This window comes from Lineus longissimus, chromosome 11, assembly GCF_910592395.1.
Source record: "Lineus longissimus chromosome 11, tnLinLong1.2, whole genome shotgun sequence".
NCBI lineage: Eukaryota > Metazoa > Nemertea > Pilidiophora > Heteronemertea > Lineidae > Lineus > Lineus longissimus.
Window position 1 is genome coordinate 11,564,582 of NC_088318.1, and position 17,868 is coordinate 11,582,449.

The 17,868-nt window shown below is 40.0% G+C and overlaps 2 protein-coding genes across 2 annotated transcripts; one reads left to right on the plus strand and one right to left on the minus strand.

Moving 5' to 3' along the window:
- The first annotated feature begins 351 nt into the window (after positions 1-351).
- On the plus strand, positions 352-10,604 carry LOC135495745 (uncharacterized). The gene is made up of 11 exons (XM_064784627.1): positions 352-614; positions 1,102-1,472; positions 2,097-2,256; positions 2,616-2,812; positions 3,054-3,101; positions 3,506-3,613; positions 4,349-4,626; positions 5,372-5,595; positions 6,466-6,663; positions 7,278-7,464; positions 8,188-10,604. Exons 1-11 carry the CDS (start codon positions 447-449, stop codon positions 8,520-8,522), a joined length of 2,274 nt encoding a protein of 757 aa, XP_064640697.1. The 5' UTR covers positions 352-446; the 3' UTR covers positions 8,523-10,604.
- A 2,049-nt stretch (positions 10,605-12,653) lies between these two features.
- On the minus strand, positions 12,654-15,012 carry LOC135495746 (uncharacterized). The gene is made up of 2 exons (XM_064784629.1): positions 14,790-15,012; positions 12,654-14,208 (listed from the first exon to the last, which is right to left on the minus strand). The coding sequence occupies exons 1-2, from the start codon at positions 14,859-14,861 to the stop codon at positions 13,021-13,023; spliced, it is 1,260 nt and encodes a 419-aa protein (XP_064640699.1). The 5' UTR covers positions 14,862-15,012; the 3' UTR covers positions 12,654-13,020.
- Between the last annotated feature and the right edge of the window lie 2,856 nt (positions 15,013-17,868).

Sequence of the window (17,868 nt, forward strand, 5' to 3'; positions counted from 1 at the left end):
TGGAAACCATACCAAGTTCTCCTTTTTATTATTTCAAACCATGTGGATTCGCAAAGTCATTATTTCAATGGTTTACAAACCACGAATATGTGCGTAAAACATTCTTTGCATCCCATGAAAAATTGTATACGCTACAAACTTGTGGTATGCATATAATTGTTTTACGCAGCCACGGGCGCCATGTGGGAATTTAATTATTTGCCAACATTATATGAAATAATGGCCTTATTTCAAACCATATATATTAAGTACATTTCATTCTATGAAACAAGCATATTCTTTGCATCCCATGAAAAACAGCCAAAAATCATTGTTTCATCCCATGAAAATTGTTTCATCCCATGAAAAGTTGCAGAATAATCATGGTTTGATGGTTTGCATTTTCATGGTGGGCAGACGGATGCGCAGTAGACTCGTTGTTATTGGTACAAGCGACGAAGCCGTCCATGCGAACGAGGTTCGCAATTATTTGGTTCGCACGCTTTTCGAAAATGGAGGAGAATGTCATTCGAATGGCACAGCAGGCTGTTGCTGCCGCTCTTATGCCGCTGCTACAGCAAACCGGGCAGCGTGAAAGTGAAACAACGGCAACTGCGAGTGCTAGTGTGCCCATGGTGAGTTGTTCAATGGTTTTTCAGCTTGTCGGTAGACAGTCTGCACCGTCTCGGTTTTCCGAGAATAGGTTTATCATTGTGGACGCCCTGGCTATGCATTGCCTGGTATGGTACCAGGTCAGGTATGGTAGGCCTAGGCCTATACTACATATACAGGAGGCCCAAGGGCCCTCCTAGGTGATGGCAATATGAACCCCTCTTGAAGTCGGCCTCTGGTCTCTTAATACATTGGATGGCGCAGCGGTGACCACTGTGTAGGCCTACATGCTGCTATATGCACGCATATGATGTAGTTCACTTGCACAATATAAACGAAGTACACCAACGTGCACCACCAAAAGGCGATTCTATCTTAAGACTTAAGAGTGATATAACCATCTGTCTTGCCTTCATGTGCAGTTGACCTGAACATGACGTCATGCCTACATACATACACATACCGTACGCTAATGATCTGGTATGAATGTACTTTTTAAATTTTTTTCAGGCTCACAGAGTTCCACTACCACAGAGTTCCACAACCCATCGCGTTGACAATGGCTTAGGCCTACTGCCATCGAGTTTTATGAACCGCGGGAGGGGTTCAGCAGCAGCAAAGAAGCGAGGGACTACAGCAGGCAAAGGAAAGGCAAAAGTTGTGGTGAAGGATGTGGTTTGCATCCCCAAGCACAAGTTTTTTCCCAACATGGCCGTTCCGAAAGGCTCGGCACGAGGAGAATATGCTGAAATGGGACTGAGCGGGAAAATTTCGTTCAGCTCCCACTGCATGAAAGAAGAGATGGAGGCTCAGGTTAAAAGCATATTCTGCAGGCAGTTTAACCTGTCAGCCTCAGAAACCTTTGCCTATGAATATCTTTGGTAAGTTTAGCATTATCAATGCAACACAATGAAAAACTATGTTCAATTTGCTGTAACCAAAGGCCAGAACTAGAAATGTTGCCAAAGTTGGCCGATTTCGTTGTTAGTTGTTCTGAATTTTTAAAAAAATTGTCTGGTTACAGAGGTCAGTCAATTGCTCCCTCTGAAAAATTATGAAAATTGGATTGATTTTAAAAAAAATGCATTTCCCCACAATTTTAGTAAAAGGTCAAATATGGCAAATATTGAAATTCATAGATTTTACTGCCTGGGGTCCTTGATGTTTCTTTCTGAGGCTATATGCAAGGTTGTCAACACCATCAGAGATGACTAGTGTATTCAGCAGTGATTGTCTGCCAGGCTTTTTATTTTGGAAATAATTTAGTTTATAATTGACTTTTGAAAACAGATGGTTTGGTCTGCCATTAATAGGCGGGAGAGGGGGGCACTCCTTCTGGATCCATGCCTGGAAATATCTTTTGTTTTACAACACCTGTGAGGGGCAGCGACCAAGGCTAAATTACCACTGTTTCTGTTGGAAAAGTTTGCATGTTTATTGTGGAATCAGCCTGTACAGGATCATTTTATATGTGCAGTTAAAAATTGATTCATTCACCTTTCCAGTATTCTTCCGGGAACCCGAAAGTTAGGCAGGCCAAATGTCTCCACCAATTTTGTGTGGAACGGAAAAGCGGTGCTCTCTATTATAGGACAGGGGGCTCTTTATATTATGGCGAACACCCCGTTCCCAGAAGCTCTCACATCAAGGCGAGCAACTAATGAAGTAAGTTATTTCTTTTAGGATAATCCATCAGTATAAATGTTCGCTTTATAAAATAGGTCTCCACCCATATATTCATTCAGCAAAGGTGTACTAGCATCTGTCTCTTGTGTCCTGTTTCAAACAGTGGCACCTTTGTTATACGCTAGGGCTATGAACTTTAAACTGTGTGAAGTGACTTTTGATGTTATACTGAATTTTGGTACGATATCATCTGATTGTAGACTTGGCCACCAGGCGATCATTCATAAGTGAAAACCTATAGAGTGTGATATCTTGCTGAGTTCTATTTCTAAGCTGCTCAGAGTTTGAAGCACTTGATTGCATACCCCTTACGTATTGTGTTCCATATACTTATTTAGGGTTCCTTCATAGAAACTGATGAAGATGATGATGATGACTTCCTGGCACCAGCTTTTACTGTTAGGAGTAGGACAAGGATGACTGCAGCCGCTCAACAATCGCCCGTCATGCCTGTGCTGACTGCCATGCCTGCGGTGAATGTCAGGCCTGCGGTGACTGCCACGCCTGAGGTGAATGCTACACCCGAGACCACAAGGTATGGTATCATTTATACAAGTAGTATATTATGTGCTCACATGGGGCGGGCAAATAGCTACCTAACTTCAAAGAACATGTAGAAGCTCGCTAGCTGTCTCCTCCACATTATACTTTTTAGTTACGTACTGATTGGTTCCAATTTTACCTTTGTCAGAATTTCGATGGTCCATTCTGTTGGCACATCAAAATTGAAAAAATCAATGTATCAATGTAATTGCAAACATTTTCTATATTTCCAGGAATATCCCGGATTTTAACTTTGACACTTATAATGTCACAGATTTCATGTAAGTACAATGTACATTTACCAATTGTCTTGTGGAGACTTCACCATGAAGTTAAATTAATCATCCTTCAGCAAAACATTTGTCATGGACGTTTTCAAAAGTCAGCACAGGCAGTTAAAGACATGTTTGTTTCAGGACCACTCTAATAGGGAAGGGTAGTGCCTTGTTGTTGTCTCCTGTTCATTATCAATAAGTTTTCAATAAGTCAAATTACAACAATGGGGAGTTAAATCATTTTTTTATCGTCAGTTCTATTCTATTTAGGTCTTTCACTCAGATCTGATCTTTTTCAAAATTTCTGAAATCACTCTCACTCTCAGATCTTGTTTAAATAATTGTTTATTTGGGTGAGAAGTGTGGAGCTAATATACCAAATTAAAAAGTGGTATTCCCTCTGTTTTCAGCCCAATGGAATTTTTGGATGATCCTGAAGCAGCAGTGGACCAGGCAGTACAGAACAGTATGATAAATGCTGATGACGTGTCAACTATACCCGATGAAGAGGACCCAAAGTAGGAATACTTCAGCTCACCTTTTTTGCTCACCATAGGGGAGTCTTAAATACTGCAATTTCTGTTGTACTCTGTATCCTGTTTGAAAAAAAATGTCGCACAAGCTAAGATTTTAAACATGGTACACATGTACACATCTAGGTCAGATGACCTCAGACATATCAAATTTTGGTTCCATCTGATTCTTGACTTGGCCAATAGAGGGCCAATAGAGGGCCAAAAGTGAAAACACAGAAAGTGTCATAAGTCCTGAACTAATGACTGTATCATCTCCAATTTTTTATCACATATACTTCTAGTTTTAAGATACAGTAATGATACCCGAGGTTTTGATAAGTCCCTCGCAAGGATTCATCACGTTTAATACAGGTTTTCAATTTGACATACTTTTTTAAGGTCACAGATCAAAGCTCACCTATTCATGTAATATCAGGAATAAATAACCGATGGATATTTATTCTTGAATAATGGTTATTTATTCCTAGTATCATACATAAATTACCTTACAGTGAGCACAGTGGCCCCTAGCCGTTTCATATTCATACCTAACTTTGTTTACACAAACCCCAAGGGAGCTGCTCTTGTAAGTTCTGCTATGGCTTGGAGTTGTATTCTTAGACATACTGTCTCATCAGCAAGCAGGTGCATTCAATTTCAATTCAGTTTTCGAAGATGGATATGGCTGGTTATGCCCTTGTTACTCTAATCTTTTAAAATTACTTCTTCCTTTTTCAGTGAAACATCTGCAGAAGTTATAGAAGGGAAACTGCGGGCTCATGCATCGACAGTTGTTATTGGACCAACTCGCCCTCTCGTAGTCTCCCGGAGCTCAGTTTGGGCCTCATCCCTCCCCTATTTCCGGAGAAAGGCCTTTTTCAATGGGATGGGGGACATAAGTATGACGTTTGGTCACGATGAGGCGATAGAGGATGCCCAAGACCTCGGTGGGCCCAAGAGGGAGTATTTTCGCCTCCTGTTGAAGGCCATTGTCAACGACAGTGGCATGCTTGATGGTAAGATTCTTGCATTTTACTTGAGACTTTGAAGTTCCATTTGGTGCTCTATCTAGTATCTATGTTTTTTCCTGGCTATCCTGGCCATTAATGCACCAGTCCAGTGCTTTTGCTTATTATGCCCCCGCTCAACGAAGTTGAGATGGGGGCATTATGTTCTCAGCTGGTTTTTTGCCCCAAAACTCAAGAACTGAGTCAATGACAGACCTGAAACTTCAGTAGTGGCAAAAATCATCAATCCTTTGATGGCTGGTTACTATCACAAGAAAACCCTTTCTACGGCAACCACTGCCTCCACACCAGTTATGATGCCATCATCAATCTTATGACATCTGCTTACTATCACAAGGAAATCCTTTTTCCAACAATCACTGCCTCCACAACTACTCTCCGAATAAAAAGTTACAATCCAATGCTCACTCCTGTAACGGCTGATTACTGTAACAATGAAACTGTTCCTCCGATGAAAACTGTTCACACTAGCTAAATTCATTACTACCAGTATAACTACTTTTTCATTTCCTTCAACCGTACTACCATTCAAAACATGCCCACTCAGCGGAGGCATACATTGCGATTCACACGAATCGCGTTATGTCTAGTTTTCTGATTTACATGACCCCTGGCTATTACATTGGCACATATATTAAGCCGAACAGCAGTTTTTGGGCTTAAGTTGAGACCCCCACCACCACCACAACCATTGCAAAATTAGACAATTGTATTTTCATCATTCTATTTTCAGCAACACCAAATGGTATGACCCTCAGTTACAGCATAAATGCTGTTAAGGATGGTCTATACCAAATTCTGGGGAAAGTTTTGGCGATGGTTGTTGTTCTGGGTGGTCAAGCCCCAGCCATGTTCACCCCAGCAATCGCCCGATATCTTGCATTTGGTGATATATCTCTAGTCGGGGCTAGTGTAGATGATGTGCCCATTTCTGAGATTAGGATGGATCTGAAGAAGGTATGGTACACAGGCAAAAGTGCCCATGCATGGATCACTGATGGGCCCATGGATGGATCTATGACGATTATCACAAACCACGTTTTACATCGGATCCCATGGACTATCCATTGATGGCCCATGGATTATCCATTGATGGCCCATGGATTATCCATTGATGGCCCATGGACTATCCATGGATGGGAGTTCCATCATAGGACCAATGACGGTGGATCCCATAAAAATGAACGTATGCGGCAAAGTACAAACCCATTTGAGTAATAGTCTTCAGAATTATGGAAAATATGGATAGTTCACCTATTCTGATATAGATTCTTTGATGACCCATCAAAAAAATTATTACGGATTCCATCCATGGATCAATGATGTGCCCATGGTAGATACGACCATGGGTTCAATGTATGGATCTATGATGGGGATTTTCCATCATCTATCCATGGATGGAACGTTGATGATTAATCACCATCATAGATCAATGCATGGAAACTTGCTTGTGTATAGGTGCATATACATGTATTTTGGTTTTAGAGTTTGAAAGAATCTTGACAATAACTCGTGTGCAGCTGTTATATGTATTTTACTGATGTCAACTATAAAAATGCATTGCCTTGTTGTACATGTACATGTATTTTAGCTCCTCTCTTAAATTTGTTTCAAGGCTATAGATATTGGAGATATAGTTAATGCCTAATATGGAAGGAGTTCGAAAGCATTTAATAAAATCAGATTATTCATGTGTTAATTTGAGAATTAGCCTTGGTTTTGGTCAACATTGAATTTTTGCTCCACCTGAGTGGTTTTGGTGTGAGAGCCAATACCTCATCCAGTTCAGTATCAATCCCATGAACCTCACATGCTTACTTTTTTCAGATTGTGGCTGCTGAAACAGCCAGTGATTTTGATGCTATCCTGGCAGAGGCCGACTGGCGTTTCGGGGTGAAGGGCCTGCAGACAGTTGTCAAGTTTGAGAAGAAAAATGTGTTTGTTGACAATGTCACATTATTTTATGGAATACTGGACAACCAGTCGTTGCTTGATGAGGTCATCCAAGGGTTAAAGTACTATGGTGTAAGTAGTTAATTCCAATGAACAAAAATTATTTACTTAACATTACATGTGCTAAAATATTTATGATGCCGACTGATGTGACTTTAAATTTATAACACAGGAAATTTTGATGAAAAATTTTAACCATTTCAAATGAGGCGTCTGTGGCATGTTTCTTATACTTGGGCTATTGCACATGTAAGCAGGGGTTGGGTAGGATGACCACTGACAGCAAATTTGGTCAGTTTTGCAACCCGGAATGTGTATAAAAAGTGTGGCCATTTCATTTTCTTCATTTTTACCTACATTCTACTCAATATGACTACTAGGTATGACGTCATTTCGGTAGCGAAATTTATGGAGAAAAACCCGCTCAAATATCAAAATGTATAATTATTTTGGTGAGAATTATTTTAACTAATCGCGCTACCACTGCACGACCTTGTCACTTTCACCATTGATATTAGAGGGACTGTGTCCTCTCGTCCCCATAGCCCCTCTAATGCATTTGAATTAACATGACCCTGGGAGCTTGCACAAAAACTTTAAGAGCCTCTCCCGATAAGACAGTAAAGCACATGATCCTACATGTATGTACAAAGCATTGTTTAGTAAAGTTTGATTATCAATTTCAGGTGCTGGGCCTCATCCGCAATCAGCCTTCATTGAGGTGCCTGTTTGAGTACAAAAAAGATGCCCAAATCACAGCAGTAGGGCTGATCCAGGTTTTCAAGCCTATGCTCTCTGTCCTTGGTAATCATAGGAGGGAAACTGAGCAGTCACTAATGGACAGATTTAAGCAATTTGTCTTCAAAATTGAAGGTAACTATAACATTATATTGTATCTACTATATTCTCACTCGTTCAATTACACCCTCATTTATTCTATAAAAAAGTGAAGGATTATAAAGAGAGGGTGACTTGGATCCTCTTATAAAGATGGGGAGTTTTGGTTGCCCGGTAAAAAACCTAAGGCAGGAATAAGCTTCCATTCCAACTTCCATCCCATCTATGCATTTCAAGGCCCCGAATCACTTGTAAGGCTCAAGGAGTATTAGTATTTCATTGGTTTACCCTTTAGCCGTTTACATAACCCATTCCGGACAGAAACCCAGGGAATGTTACATTAGACTACTCGTAGTAAACGGGAAGCAAATATCTTATATGGAATCATAACATCACAGGGTAGTTTAATATTTTTGCTGAAGATGTCACTACTGGGCGCTTCGGACTGGCAGTCGATTCTTGTTAATGTGTCAGAGATAATCATTTTCTATAAAATGTTGTAATTGTATAATGAAGTTGGGGCTACGGACTGACCAACTGACACCTTGATTGTAATCGTGCAATCATGTGTCACCTGAGCACCATTCTCCTGAAAAGGTGATATCACAAATACCCTGGTTCACATATGGCACAGAAAGTAATCCAGACATAAGGGGGTCTCAGTGTCATTCTTCTTCTTAACCAACTTTGGTTACTTTATGTCAGATGACACTTCATTGTATTAATCCATAATTTATATTCTTTTTGTTTTGCTTTAAGATAAAGAACTGGAGGATGAGGACATTTTCCAGGTTTCGGAAAGTGATACTGAAGTCGAGAAAACGGAGCAGGCAGCCATCAAGGCATTTGCTTCAAGGGTAACTTGCGGGCATATTTTGGCGTTTGCCACTGGAGCAAGCGAGGTGCCCCCAATGGGATTTGAGCCAAGAGCTCACATCAGTTTTGTACATGATGACAGCAAAGTGCTTCCGTCAGCCAACACGTGTGCCAATGAACTCAAGTTGTTTGTAAATGCTATGACAATTGCACCATATAGATTGTCAAGAGAGTTCTTGAAAGCTCTAATGAATGGTGCTGTTTTCAGCTTGGTGTAGTCTGTATGTAACACCCTCTCACCTTAGGGGAAACTTTCCCATACCACCGTGTCCATCGTCGTATCTGATTTCAAAAACAGTAGCACGTTTCTTAACTGTTAAAGCTAGGATTGGTAACCTCGGACACTGAATTTCGGTCCGATCTGATTCTTTACTTGGCCACCAGGGGCCAAATGTGAAAACCTAGAAGGAGATTTATTTTCAATTTTTTTTATGGGAGTACACGTATGTACTCATGGCAAGGTTATATTACATACCTTACAGGTTGTTGATTTGACCTACTTTTAAGCAAGGTCACAGAGGTCAAATTGCGTAAATTGGCGTAAATGTGGCACGCTAGATTTATGAGCTTGAAACTTTGTTTTTATGACCTCCTAGGTCAGATTACCTCCGACAACAAATAACCAGCATGACTTGTCTACTTTGTTTGACTTTCACACAGACTGATCTTACTATTTGGAAAGTAAGACCACAGTAGCTCCCAGCCTTCACTTCACATAGCCACTTGTGCCTAAGAATCACTTGCATTCGTGTAAAGTGAGGGCTTTAAGCTATGTAGAGATTATAATAGAAAATAGTGTCGACCAAGGTCACACATGACTTGACCAAGTTAGTGTCATTCCTCTCTGTGTATTTGTTCTCCTCTATTTGTAGACTCTAGCTAAATTAGGCAATATTTCAACAGTAGGCAAGTAGCCTGCATGCCTTCATCCACACCAATTAACTCAACTACCAAACTACAAATTTGTCATAATATCTAGGAATAAATCAACACCAGGTGAGCACAATGTCCCAAGGACATTTCATTTTGTACTTTCTTTCATCTAAAAACTTAATTTAGTGCCATTTACAACAGTAGGGGCATAGGTGGCATCTTGAAAATAGTTTGTACCAGTTTAAAGCCAACTGGCTGCAGCGTTCAGGTGTAAGTACATGCCTATAGGTGAGCACATCAATTTTAATAATGAGGGTTCTGGTGGAGAAATATCCAGATTTGTTTTTGTAATTGAATAAAACTTATCTGGCTGGTTTTTTACAAAAAATCCTGATCTATAGTTAGTTATTTTCTAAATAGTTATGACAATCTCAAAACTTTGTCTAGCATGATGGCCCCTGGCTGTTTCATTGAGAAAAAAAATTATACCAGTTTAAATTTGGAGATATGTAGCATTTTTAATAATTTCATTATAAGGTGTTATCCTTATCGTTTTATCATAATTGTTATTGTTATTGTATAGATATTGTTGTATTATCCTTGTTCATTTTATCATATTTTACCCTCTCATAGTGACTGAATCTGGTGGACAAAAGCACAAAATCGTTGAAGGAAGGTCACAGCCTGATCAATTATTCTATAAGCTGAATTTTGCTCTTTCCCCAGATCAAGTGATGTGACCCTCCAGCCCTAAATCGGTCAGATATTGCTCTTAGCATTGCACAGATGGACTGGTTGTTCATTTCAGTTATGTCTGCCTTTTCTGAAATCTGAGTTCATCAATTTCTTCTTTTTGAAATTATCTCTTTATGTCATTTAGGCTCCTCTTCTGTTCAACATCTGACTAGTTTTGTGCTTGAGGGTCACATGTATATTGCCAATGTTGTCCTGTTGTATTTTAATATCAAATTCTGGAGTTGGCTTTAGAGAAATGGCTTGGTCCAGTGGTTTTCAAATTTTAAAACTGTTGCAAGTGCCAGTTTATCAATTCTGAGAGTTGTCAAATTTTTAAACTGCATGTACAGTTGTCAAATTTAAAAAGGTTTGAAAATTTGATAAACAAAAAGGAAGATTGAGGAGGCAACCCTTCAAAAAGAAGTAATTTTACACATAAATCAATATTCTGTTCTTATGATAATTTCTGAAATTGCAAGATAGATCATGTGAGGATACTGTGAATTCATCATCTGGAGAAGGCACCAAAAGAATTATGAGAAAGAGTAAAGTTTCAAACTTGACATTGTCCCGCATTACAGTGTTTCCTCCAGAAATTATTTGAAGGGGGTAGAGACCACAACTCGGAGAGAACAAAATGTGGTAAAAATAACAGATTTTGTCCCTTTTTGGCTGAAGTGGGGGGGGAGGGGGGTACAATACCCCCCTCAGGCAGAAACACTACGCAAATGAAAGCAAAATCTGGTTTTCAAATTTGATCTTATCCACATTCAGTCTCTACCAGCCAGTTTCCTAGAAGAGGGACCATTTTGATGTCCACCCCTGTTCAAATCTCTGTTGTTCACTGCTGACAGGAATATCCCTGCTGCTGACTATGTTTATAAATTGTGCATTTCCATGTGGTCTTATTTTGACCATGAATTATACCTAGTCATGTTGTATATTACATTTTTAGCCCTGTGAGAATTTGTTTTCATTGACTGCTGGATGAACGAGCACAAATAGATGGCACTGACTCACTGAGGAGTTTCAACATTTTAAACTTCTTCACATCACTGCCATATTAGAAACGCTCGCACTGTTATATTACGTACAGTCCCAATCACAACTGACCGCCCTAAATTACGCGTATTTGATGCGCAAGTCACATGCTACTCGCCACGCAGTTGCGCGAATGATGACGTCATTATCTGCGTATGTTGCACGAAAGTCGTGGCGTATATCGGCTCGGTGACGTCATGACCATTATAGTGGTTCCGGGACTGACGACATTGCTTTGATATCGTAACGTCATTGCGTTACGTCATCCTGTCGCACTGCGCGAAATATAGCTGCGATAAGTGCGTAACTTGTAGCGCTACTTATGCGTAATCCGAGCAACTTAGCGTAATTCGCGCATTACCTACATGTAATTCCTGCATGACTTGTAACGCTAAGCAACAGGGTGGTCAATTGTGATTGGGACTGTATGTCTATTGCTGACAAGGGTCAGATCCAAATAGACCGTAGGTACTACTGTATACTGCTGCACTGGCCTTTAGTGTGTAGGACCTCGATTCCTACTAAAGCTAGAGCTTTTTTGTTTGAAAATTGAATGTGTAAGCATCTAAAACCAATTGGTAGATCAGATCAGGAATAAATTCATTCCTGGCATTGCCTGGTCAGATGCATGCACTTAAGACCATGAATTTTTGTCTATGCGCATTTTGACAATTTGTTTTCAATTACATTGTTATGTATATTCCCTGGACAGGTTATTTAAAGAACTAGTTTTCAAAATTACATGGGTCTATTGACATGACTTGGCCATTCAGAGTGAAGCCTTGAAAGGTTTCTCAACCTGTTGCACCATATTCAAATAATTGTGCCAATTAGCATTATGATTTCAGATATTTTCTGAGGTACTGTAATTTTTTTAAACCATGCATAATATTTCCACCACAATGTTTTTCTGTATCTGGCACTTTCTTTTAGGAGACTTTTCACCTCCGACATTGCGTATCATGATGTCTTGTATGTCCTTTTTTAGTTTTTTGTACCAGTAGTTCTTATATACATTATTTCTAATAAACTGCTTCTTTATTTGCTGATTTCTTACGAAACCTCACGTTCATGATAGGATTGCATTCAGTACTCTGTTACTAAGCAATTCAAAGGGCAATATTGGACAGCTCTACTCCTCTACTCTTCAACAGACAGGTTCTATTGTACTGTTCAAATCAATGAAGGGCCAGTCAACACCTGTAGTGTTATACAGTGTCTTAGAAGTCAGTATTGGGATGTTTGACGCCTAAAGGGACCAGATCAACGAGAAATAATATCCAATATCTACAAATTCCATTGACAGTGAAAGTGAGTTGTGCACTCTAGTCATTACTTCGAAGAATATTGTCTCTCTTTTACCAGTGTGGCAGTAAACATGACTCGCACAAGAATATAGTAAAGCTGATACTTAAGAGTGAATTTTTATAAGAACAGCACAAAAACAGCAAAAACTGGAAACTCAAGATGGATTTGAAGGGCCTATGTTGTAGAGCACCTATATGATCTGTCATATAAAACCATCATAACCATGGAATCTCTCAGACGAAAGGAGATAAATGGTGGCAATTGCCTCCAAATGTTGGTGTCATAAACTTTGGGCGTGGCATGCTCCGCAGGGAAGGGGATTAATTTCTACAAACTTTGCAGCACAACATTTTCTAATGAAAAAAAACACATTTTAGTTACAGGTAAGTTGATATATAATTCATCAATAGTACGTACTACTAACCACTTGATTTGTGGCCAAATTGTAACCTGCTCTGGCTAAAGGATCCGCATGTCGCACAGAAAATGACCCAAAATAACACCAGGAGATAGTGGATTAAGAAATTGATATACCTGTACTCGTACAGACCTGGAAAAAAGATTTGGGACCAGGTGACTACACAAATACAAGTTTCAGTTATCATTTGTCTATTTGTGACCACATGGATACATGTGATCCTTAGGCATACATGTAAGTAGCTCTGTCAAGTATGGTCTCGGTCTCAATAGGTCACCACAATTTGACGAATGAAAACGGAATAAGGTGGCCCGAAAACTTCTTTCCAGTACTGTATTTCACTATTCTGATGGTGCCAACAGACACTGTCCAACAAATTCAACAACATTTCTATATTTATCCTTATCATCAACATTTTCTTCAAGAGGATCAATCTGATTTATTAGTCTTTCTAAGTCATTGGCACTCAGGGGGCAGCGAGTAACGGGAACTTCAACATGGGGCTGCTGATGCTGCTGCAGTTGATCCGGTGTAATTCCATGATAAGGGTCATCAGCCGGTCTGTTTACAGGATTGTCATACATAGCAGTTAAATGCTGATTAGCATAAAAAAGCTGAACTGGGGTCCTATTCCCTTCGGTTGAGACAGCATGATTATTATGAGCATTCCTATACATCTCAAGGATCTGATTAATCCTGGGAATGAAAACGAAGTGCAAACAAAACAAATCTGTGTCATTCATAGGATCAAGAAATCCATCACGCTCAAGGGCAATGAATTTATCCTTGGTTTTGAATAAATTCTTGTTGAGTTCAAGATTCAGTCGTTCAATTCTTTCATTATGAACACTTGAACCAACTATCACAGGCCTATTCTCTGCCCCTCTGCCTTCGTACATTCGCTGCCACGCTACACTGTTCTCGCCTCCATAATCTGACCTCATACGAATTGGTAATCCATACTGAAGCACAGCATTATCAAAAAGATCTCCAACGGTTTCTGATCTATTGTTGTCACTACATTTCAAATATGTCACAATGCGAGTGAATCCATCTATCCCTCCATGAACGACTAATCGCCAACGAATAAGTTTGTGATTGCCATCAAGATGCCATAAAAAGTTGGGACACGGCACTGAATATACCCGTCGTGTTATGGCCTTGGTCTTCCTTTGCGCGACACCATCAGGATCAACACGATGCAATGACTTTCGTATACGATCCCTTTGAACATGTATTTGCCTATTTCGGAGGTGCCCTTGCATCATGACTTCTCCCACATTTGGGAAGTCACGTTTTATGTCTCTGACTGCAGCATCCAAATCGTCATTTAAAATATTGTTGAACAGTTTAGCTGGCGCAGAGAGACCTTGCTCTGCCATGACTCTATATATGACCTTGGTGCACACATTGAAAGTCCTTGCTATCTCTGTTACAGGGAATCGCAATGTCAAAAGATTTTTTAGGTGTTGAATATCTATCTGATCTCGCAGCTTTGGTCTTCCTCTAGACCTAGGCACCAATACAGCCTGAAAAGGAAAATGTGGCAACAATTATTTACTCTAAAAAAAACTAGCCAGATGCAGCAAGCAAAGGGGAATCCATGTCATTGTCAAAAGAAAGTGGGCAAAGGGGTGGTTATATCCATTAAAATAACCACTCTGCTTGGGAGGGAGGGGCAGCTATAACAGAGGAGCAAACTATACGCCACAGCGACGCTCCGACATTAATTTTTTTTCTCGGAAGGAAGACTTGCATCTTTTGATTTACAATCCCCATCCACAGCCCTACCTTCTCATGCACATGGTGATGCCATGATACACAACAACAGGCCTACATGATGATACATCATGACGTGTATTACTTACCTTACTTAGCATACCATACTAGGCCTATTACATCAAGACATACTGTGGACACGCTATTAAGCCGGTTCAAAGGCGCCTGTACAAAAGGCTTATATTCAGACCGGCTAAATAGAGTCCACACAGTATATTGAATTACATCAAGACATGTATTGAATTATGCACAGGCAGCTCGTACGCTACTGTGCTACTGTATAGGCCTATAGCTTCATTCAGTGTAGCATTCAGTGTTGAGTGTATATTACCTGCCCGGCGGCGAGCCCACCGGCGTCGTTCTCATCCAATCTCCCAGCATTCGGTTCATCATCAAGCTCCATGATTGAAAAGCGTTATTATTGAGCTTTAAATCATTGCAACAGCTTGATTGTCCGTTCCATGATTACTTGAAAAGCGTGATTATTGAGCTTTTTCAACAACTTGTCCTACAGTGAATCACGTCAATCGGTTTCAAACCTCGTTCCATACGCGTTACAGTACTTCGTCGCTTGTACCAATAACAACGAGTCTACTGCGCATCCGTCTGCCCACCATGAAAATGCAAACCATCAAACCATGATTATTCTGCAACTTTTCATGGGATGAAACAATTTTCATGGGATGAAACAATGATTTTTGGCTGTTTTTCATGGGATGCAAAGAATATGCTTGTTTCATAGAATGAAATGTACTTAATATATATGGTTTGAAATAAGGCCATTATTTCATATAATGTTGGCAAATAATTAAATTCCCACATGGCGCCCGTGGCTGCGTAAAACAATTATATGCATACCACAAGTTTGTAGCGTATACAATTTTTCATGGGATGCAAAGAATGTTTTACGCACATATTCGTGGTTTGTAAACCATTGAAATAATGACTTTGCGAATCCACATGGTTTGAAATAATAAAAAGGAGAACTTGGTATGGTTTCCAAACCATGGATTTGCAGAACTACTATGGTATGGAAACAATTTGTGTATGTTTTCCTGGTTTGAAAATAAACCGATGGTTTAAAAAATAAAAACGCTGGTTTGAATACAAAATAATTGTTTCTAAAACGTACTTTATTGGATGAAATAATTTCTGATTTGTTCATTTTTTGTTTGAAACAATGACATTATTTGAAATAATTTAGGGAAACAATTAAAGTCCCACATGGCGCCTCATAGGAGGCAGGGAATCATATTCTACAAAAGAGGAAATAGACATGATAATTAACTTTTTGTGTACAGGTTGATTTGATGGAGTATTGTTTTTGGTGTTAGTTTTATTGTGATAGTTCAAGATACTAATGTAACTTATTCAGGATCATCTCCAAGAATGAGAGGTTTTCGGGTTCGACTCTCAGTCTTACCTTTTACTTTGTTTGCCTTATCGTAAACTTGTATTTGCACCCAACTCTGTATTGTCTTATTGCACCTTATTTTTTGTTATCTGTACAACGGAAAGTAGTACGAATAAACATACAGTGACTACTTAGTTAACTGGTGCTTGGTCTAAAATTTTCTAAGTCACTAATAGAGGCCCAGAATGGGATATTGTCGATTTACGACCATGTAGGGCCTATACTAATCACATTTCAATGAAGAAAATGACAGAGTTTTGATTACATGTTCATTTCTTGATATGGTCTTCTGTGGCCAATTTTATCAATCAATGGTTGGTATGAAAGGCAATTGCACTTGTGTAATTTCCTAGGCCCTTTACCCTAACAATCATATTGGTCATTCCTGTAGAAAGTTCAAATCATGAGGAACACAACGTTGTTGTTACTGCTGATGCTTTCGCTCTTTGTCATGTGTCAGTCAATGATGGATGCTGGCAATGATGACGATGATGATGATGATGATGCCGATCAGCAGAATGGTGCTGCAGCAGTTGGTCTCCCTCGACGATGTAACAGTTACACTGTTGAAGCCAGGCTGCGACATGCCTTGGAGTGCCAAACAGCAATTGAACATGGCCGCATTCTAAATGTCAATGAGTATGCTAGGCGCTATCGACTATCCCCAACAACGCTCAGGAGATGGATACAGAACATCGATGAAATGACGGATCAAGTGGAGGAAAATGCAGAACGCCGGCGAGTCAGAACCGACCATGATGGTTGTTGGCCGGAAGTTGAGAATATCGTGCACCAGCATTTTCAAGAACGGAGGAATATTGCCCTGCCCGTTTCTCGGTCGGACATTGTTAATGATGCAACGATTGAATTTCAGAACTGGTGGGGCCAACTCCCACACAATTAACTTGAGGACATTGCAGCACGTCGCCCCGAAAGGTCCCAGTTTTCTGCATCAGTGGGTTGGGTTACAAATTTTATGAAACGGAAAAAAGATTGTTTTCCGCCGTAAAACGAAAGATTCCACCACTGTACCGGCTGATGCACCACAGAGAGTGAGAGAATTTCAGACTGGCGTTAGGCAAACTGTAGCTGACAACCATGTCCACACGCACTTGAACTTTAACGAAACGTTTGCTCAGTTGGACTTCCCTCCGATGTATACAGCTGAGACCAGAGGTACAGTAGATGTAAATGTGAAAACATCGCGAGGAAATGCCAAACTCGGGTGCACCGTTGGATTGACAGTTGGCTCCAACGGAGAAAAACCGCCTGCTCATGTTGTTTTCAGGCAGCCGGGCTTCGTGCGTCAGATTAGAGATTTGAACAACATTCCAGATAACGTACTGGTCACATCCTCGAGGTCTGGTTGGGAGAATGGAGAGACACTGCAACATTGGTTGGACAATGTTCTTTTCCCTTACATTGGCGATTTTGACTTTAATGACATCCTTCTGCTTTTGGACAGATTCCGACCGCATCAAGCAGAGGATTTCTGTTACCCAATGGTTGAAGCAGGCATACTGTTAGACAATATTCCTGCTAGGTGTACATCGCTGGCTCAGCCGTTAGATCTCACTATTATGAGGGGATTTAAAGCTATAATGCGAAAGTATTGGAAGTTATGGAAATGTGATGCAACTGAGGCTGACGGAAATTGCCGCAAAATTACATTACAGGATGTACTCGGCATTATAAGTAGAGCATGGAATGATGTAGCTCCTGAGTCTGCGGCTAAGTCATTTCAAGTGGCTGGCTTAACACCTCAACCAGATGGTCATTATCGTGATGATGTTGCAGATGATTTGTTGCTTGGTGAAAACGAATTGTCAGACTCCGATAATGATGATGATAACTTAAATTTTGACGACAACTTGGAATTGTAAAACAGTTGTAGTGCAAAGTAGTGAATAAGTAAATGTTGTTAATGGCATCGGTTATGTAATTGTTAGTTACTTTACCCCCCAAGTTAAACTTTTGGGCAAAAATCTCACATCCC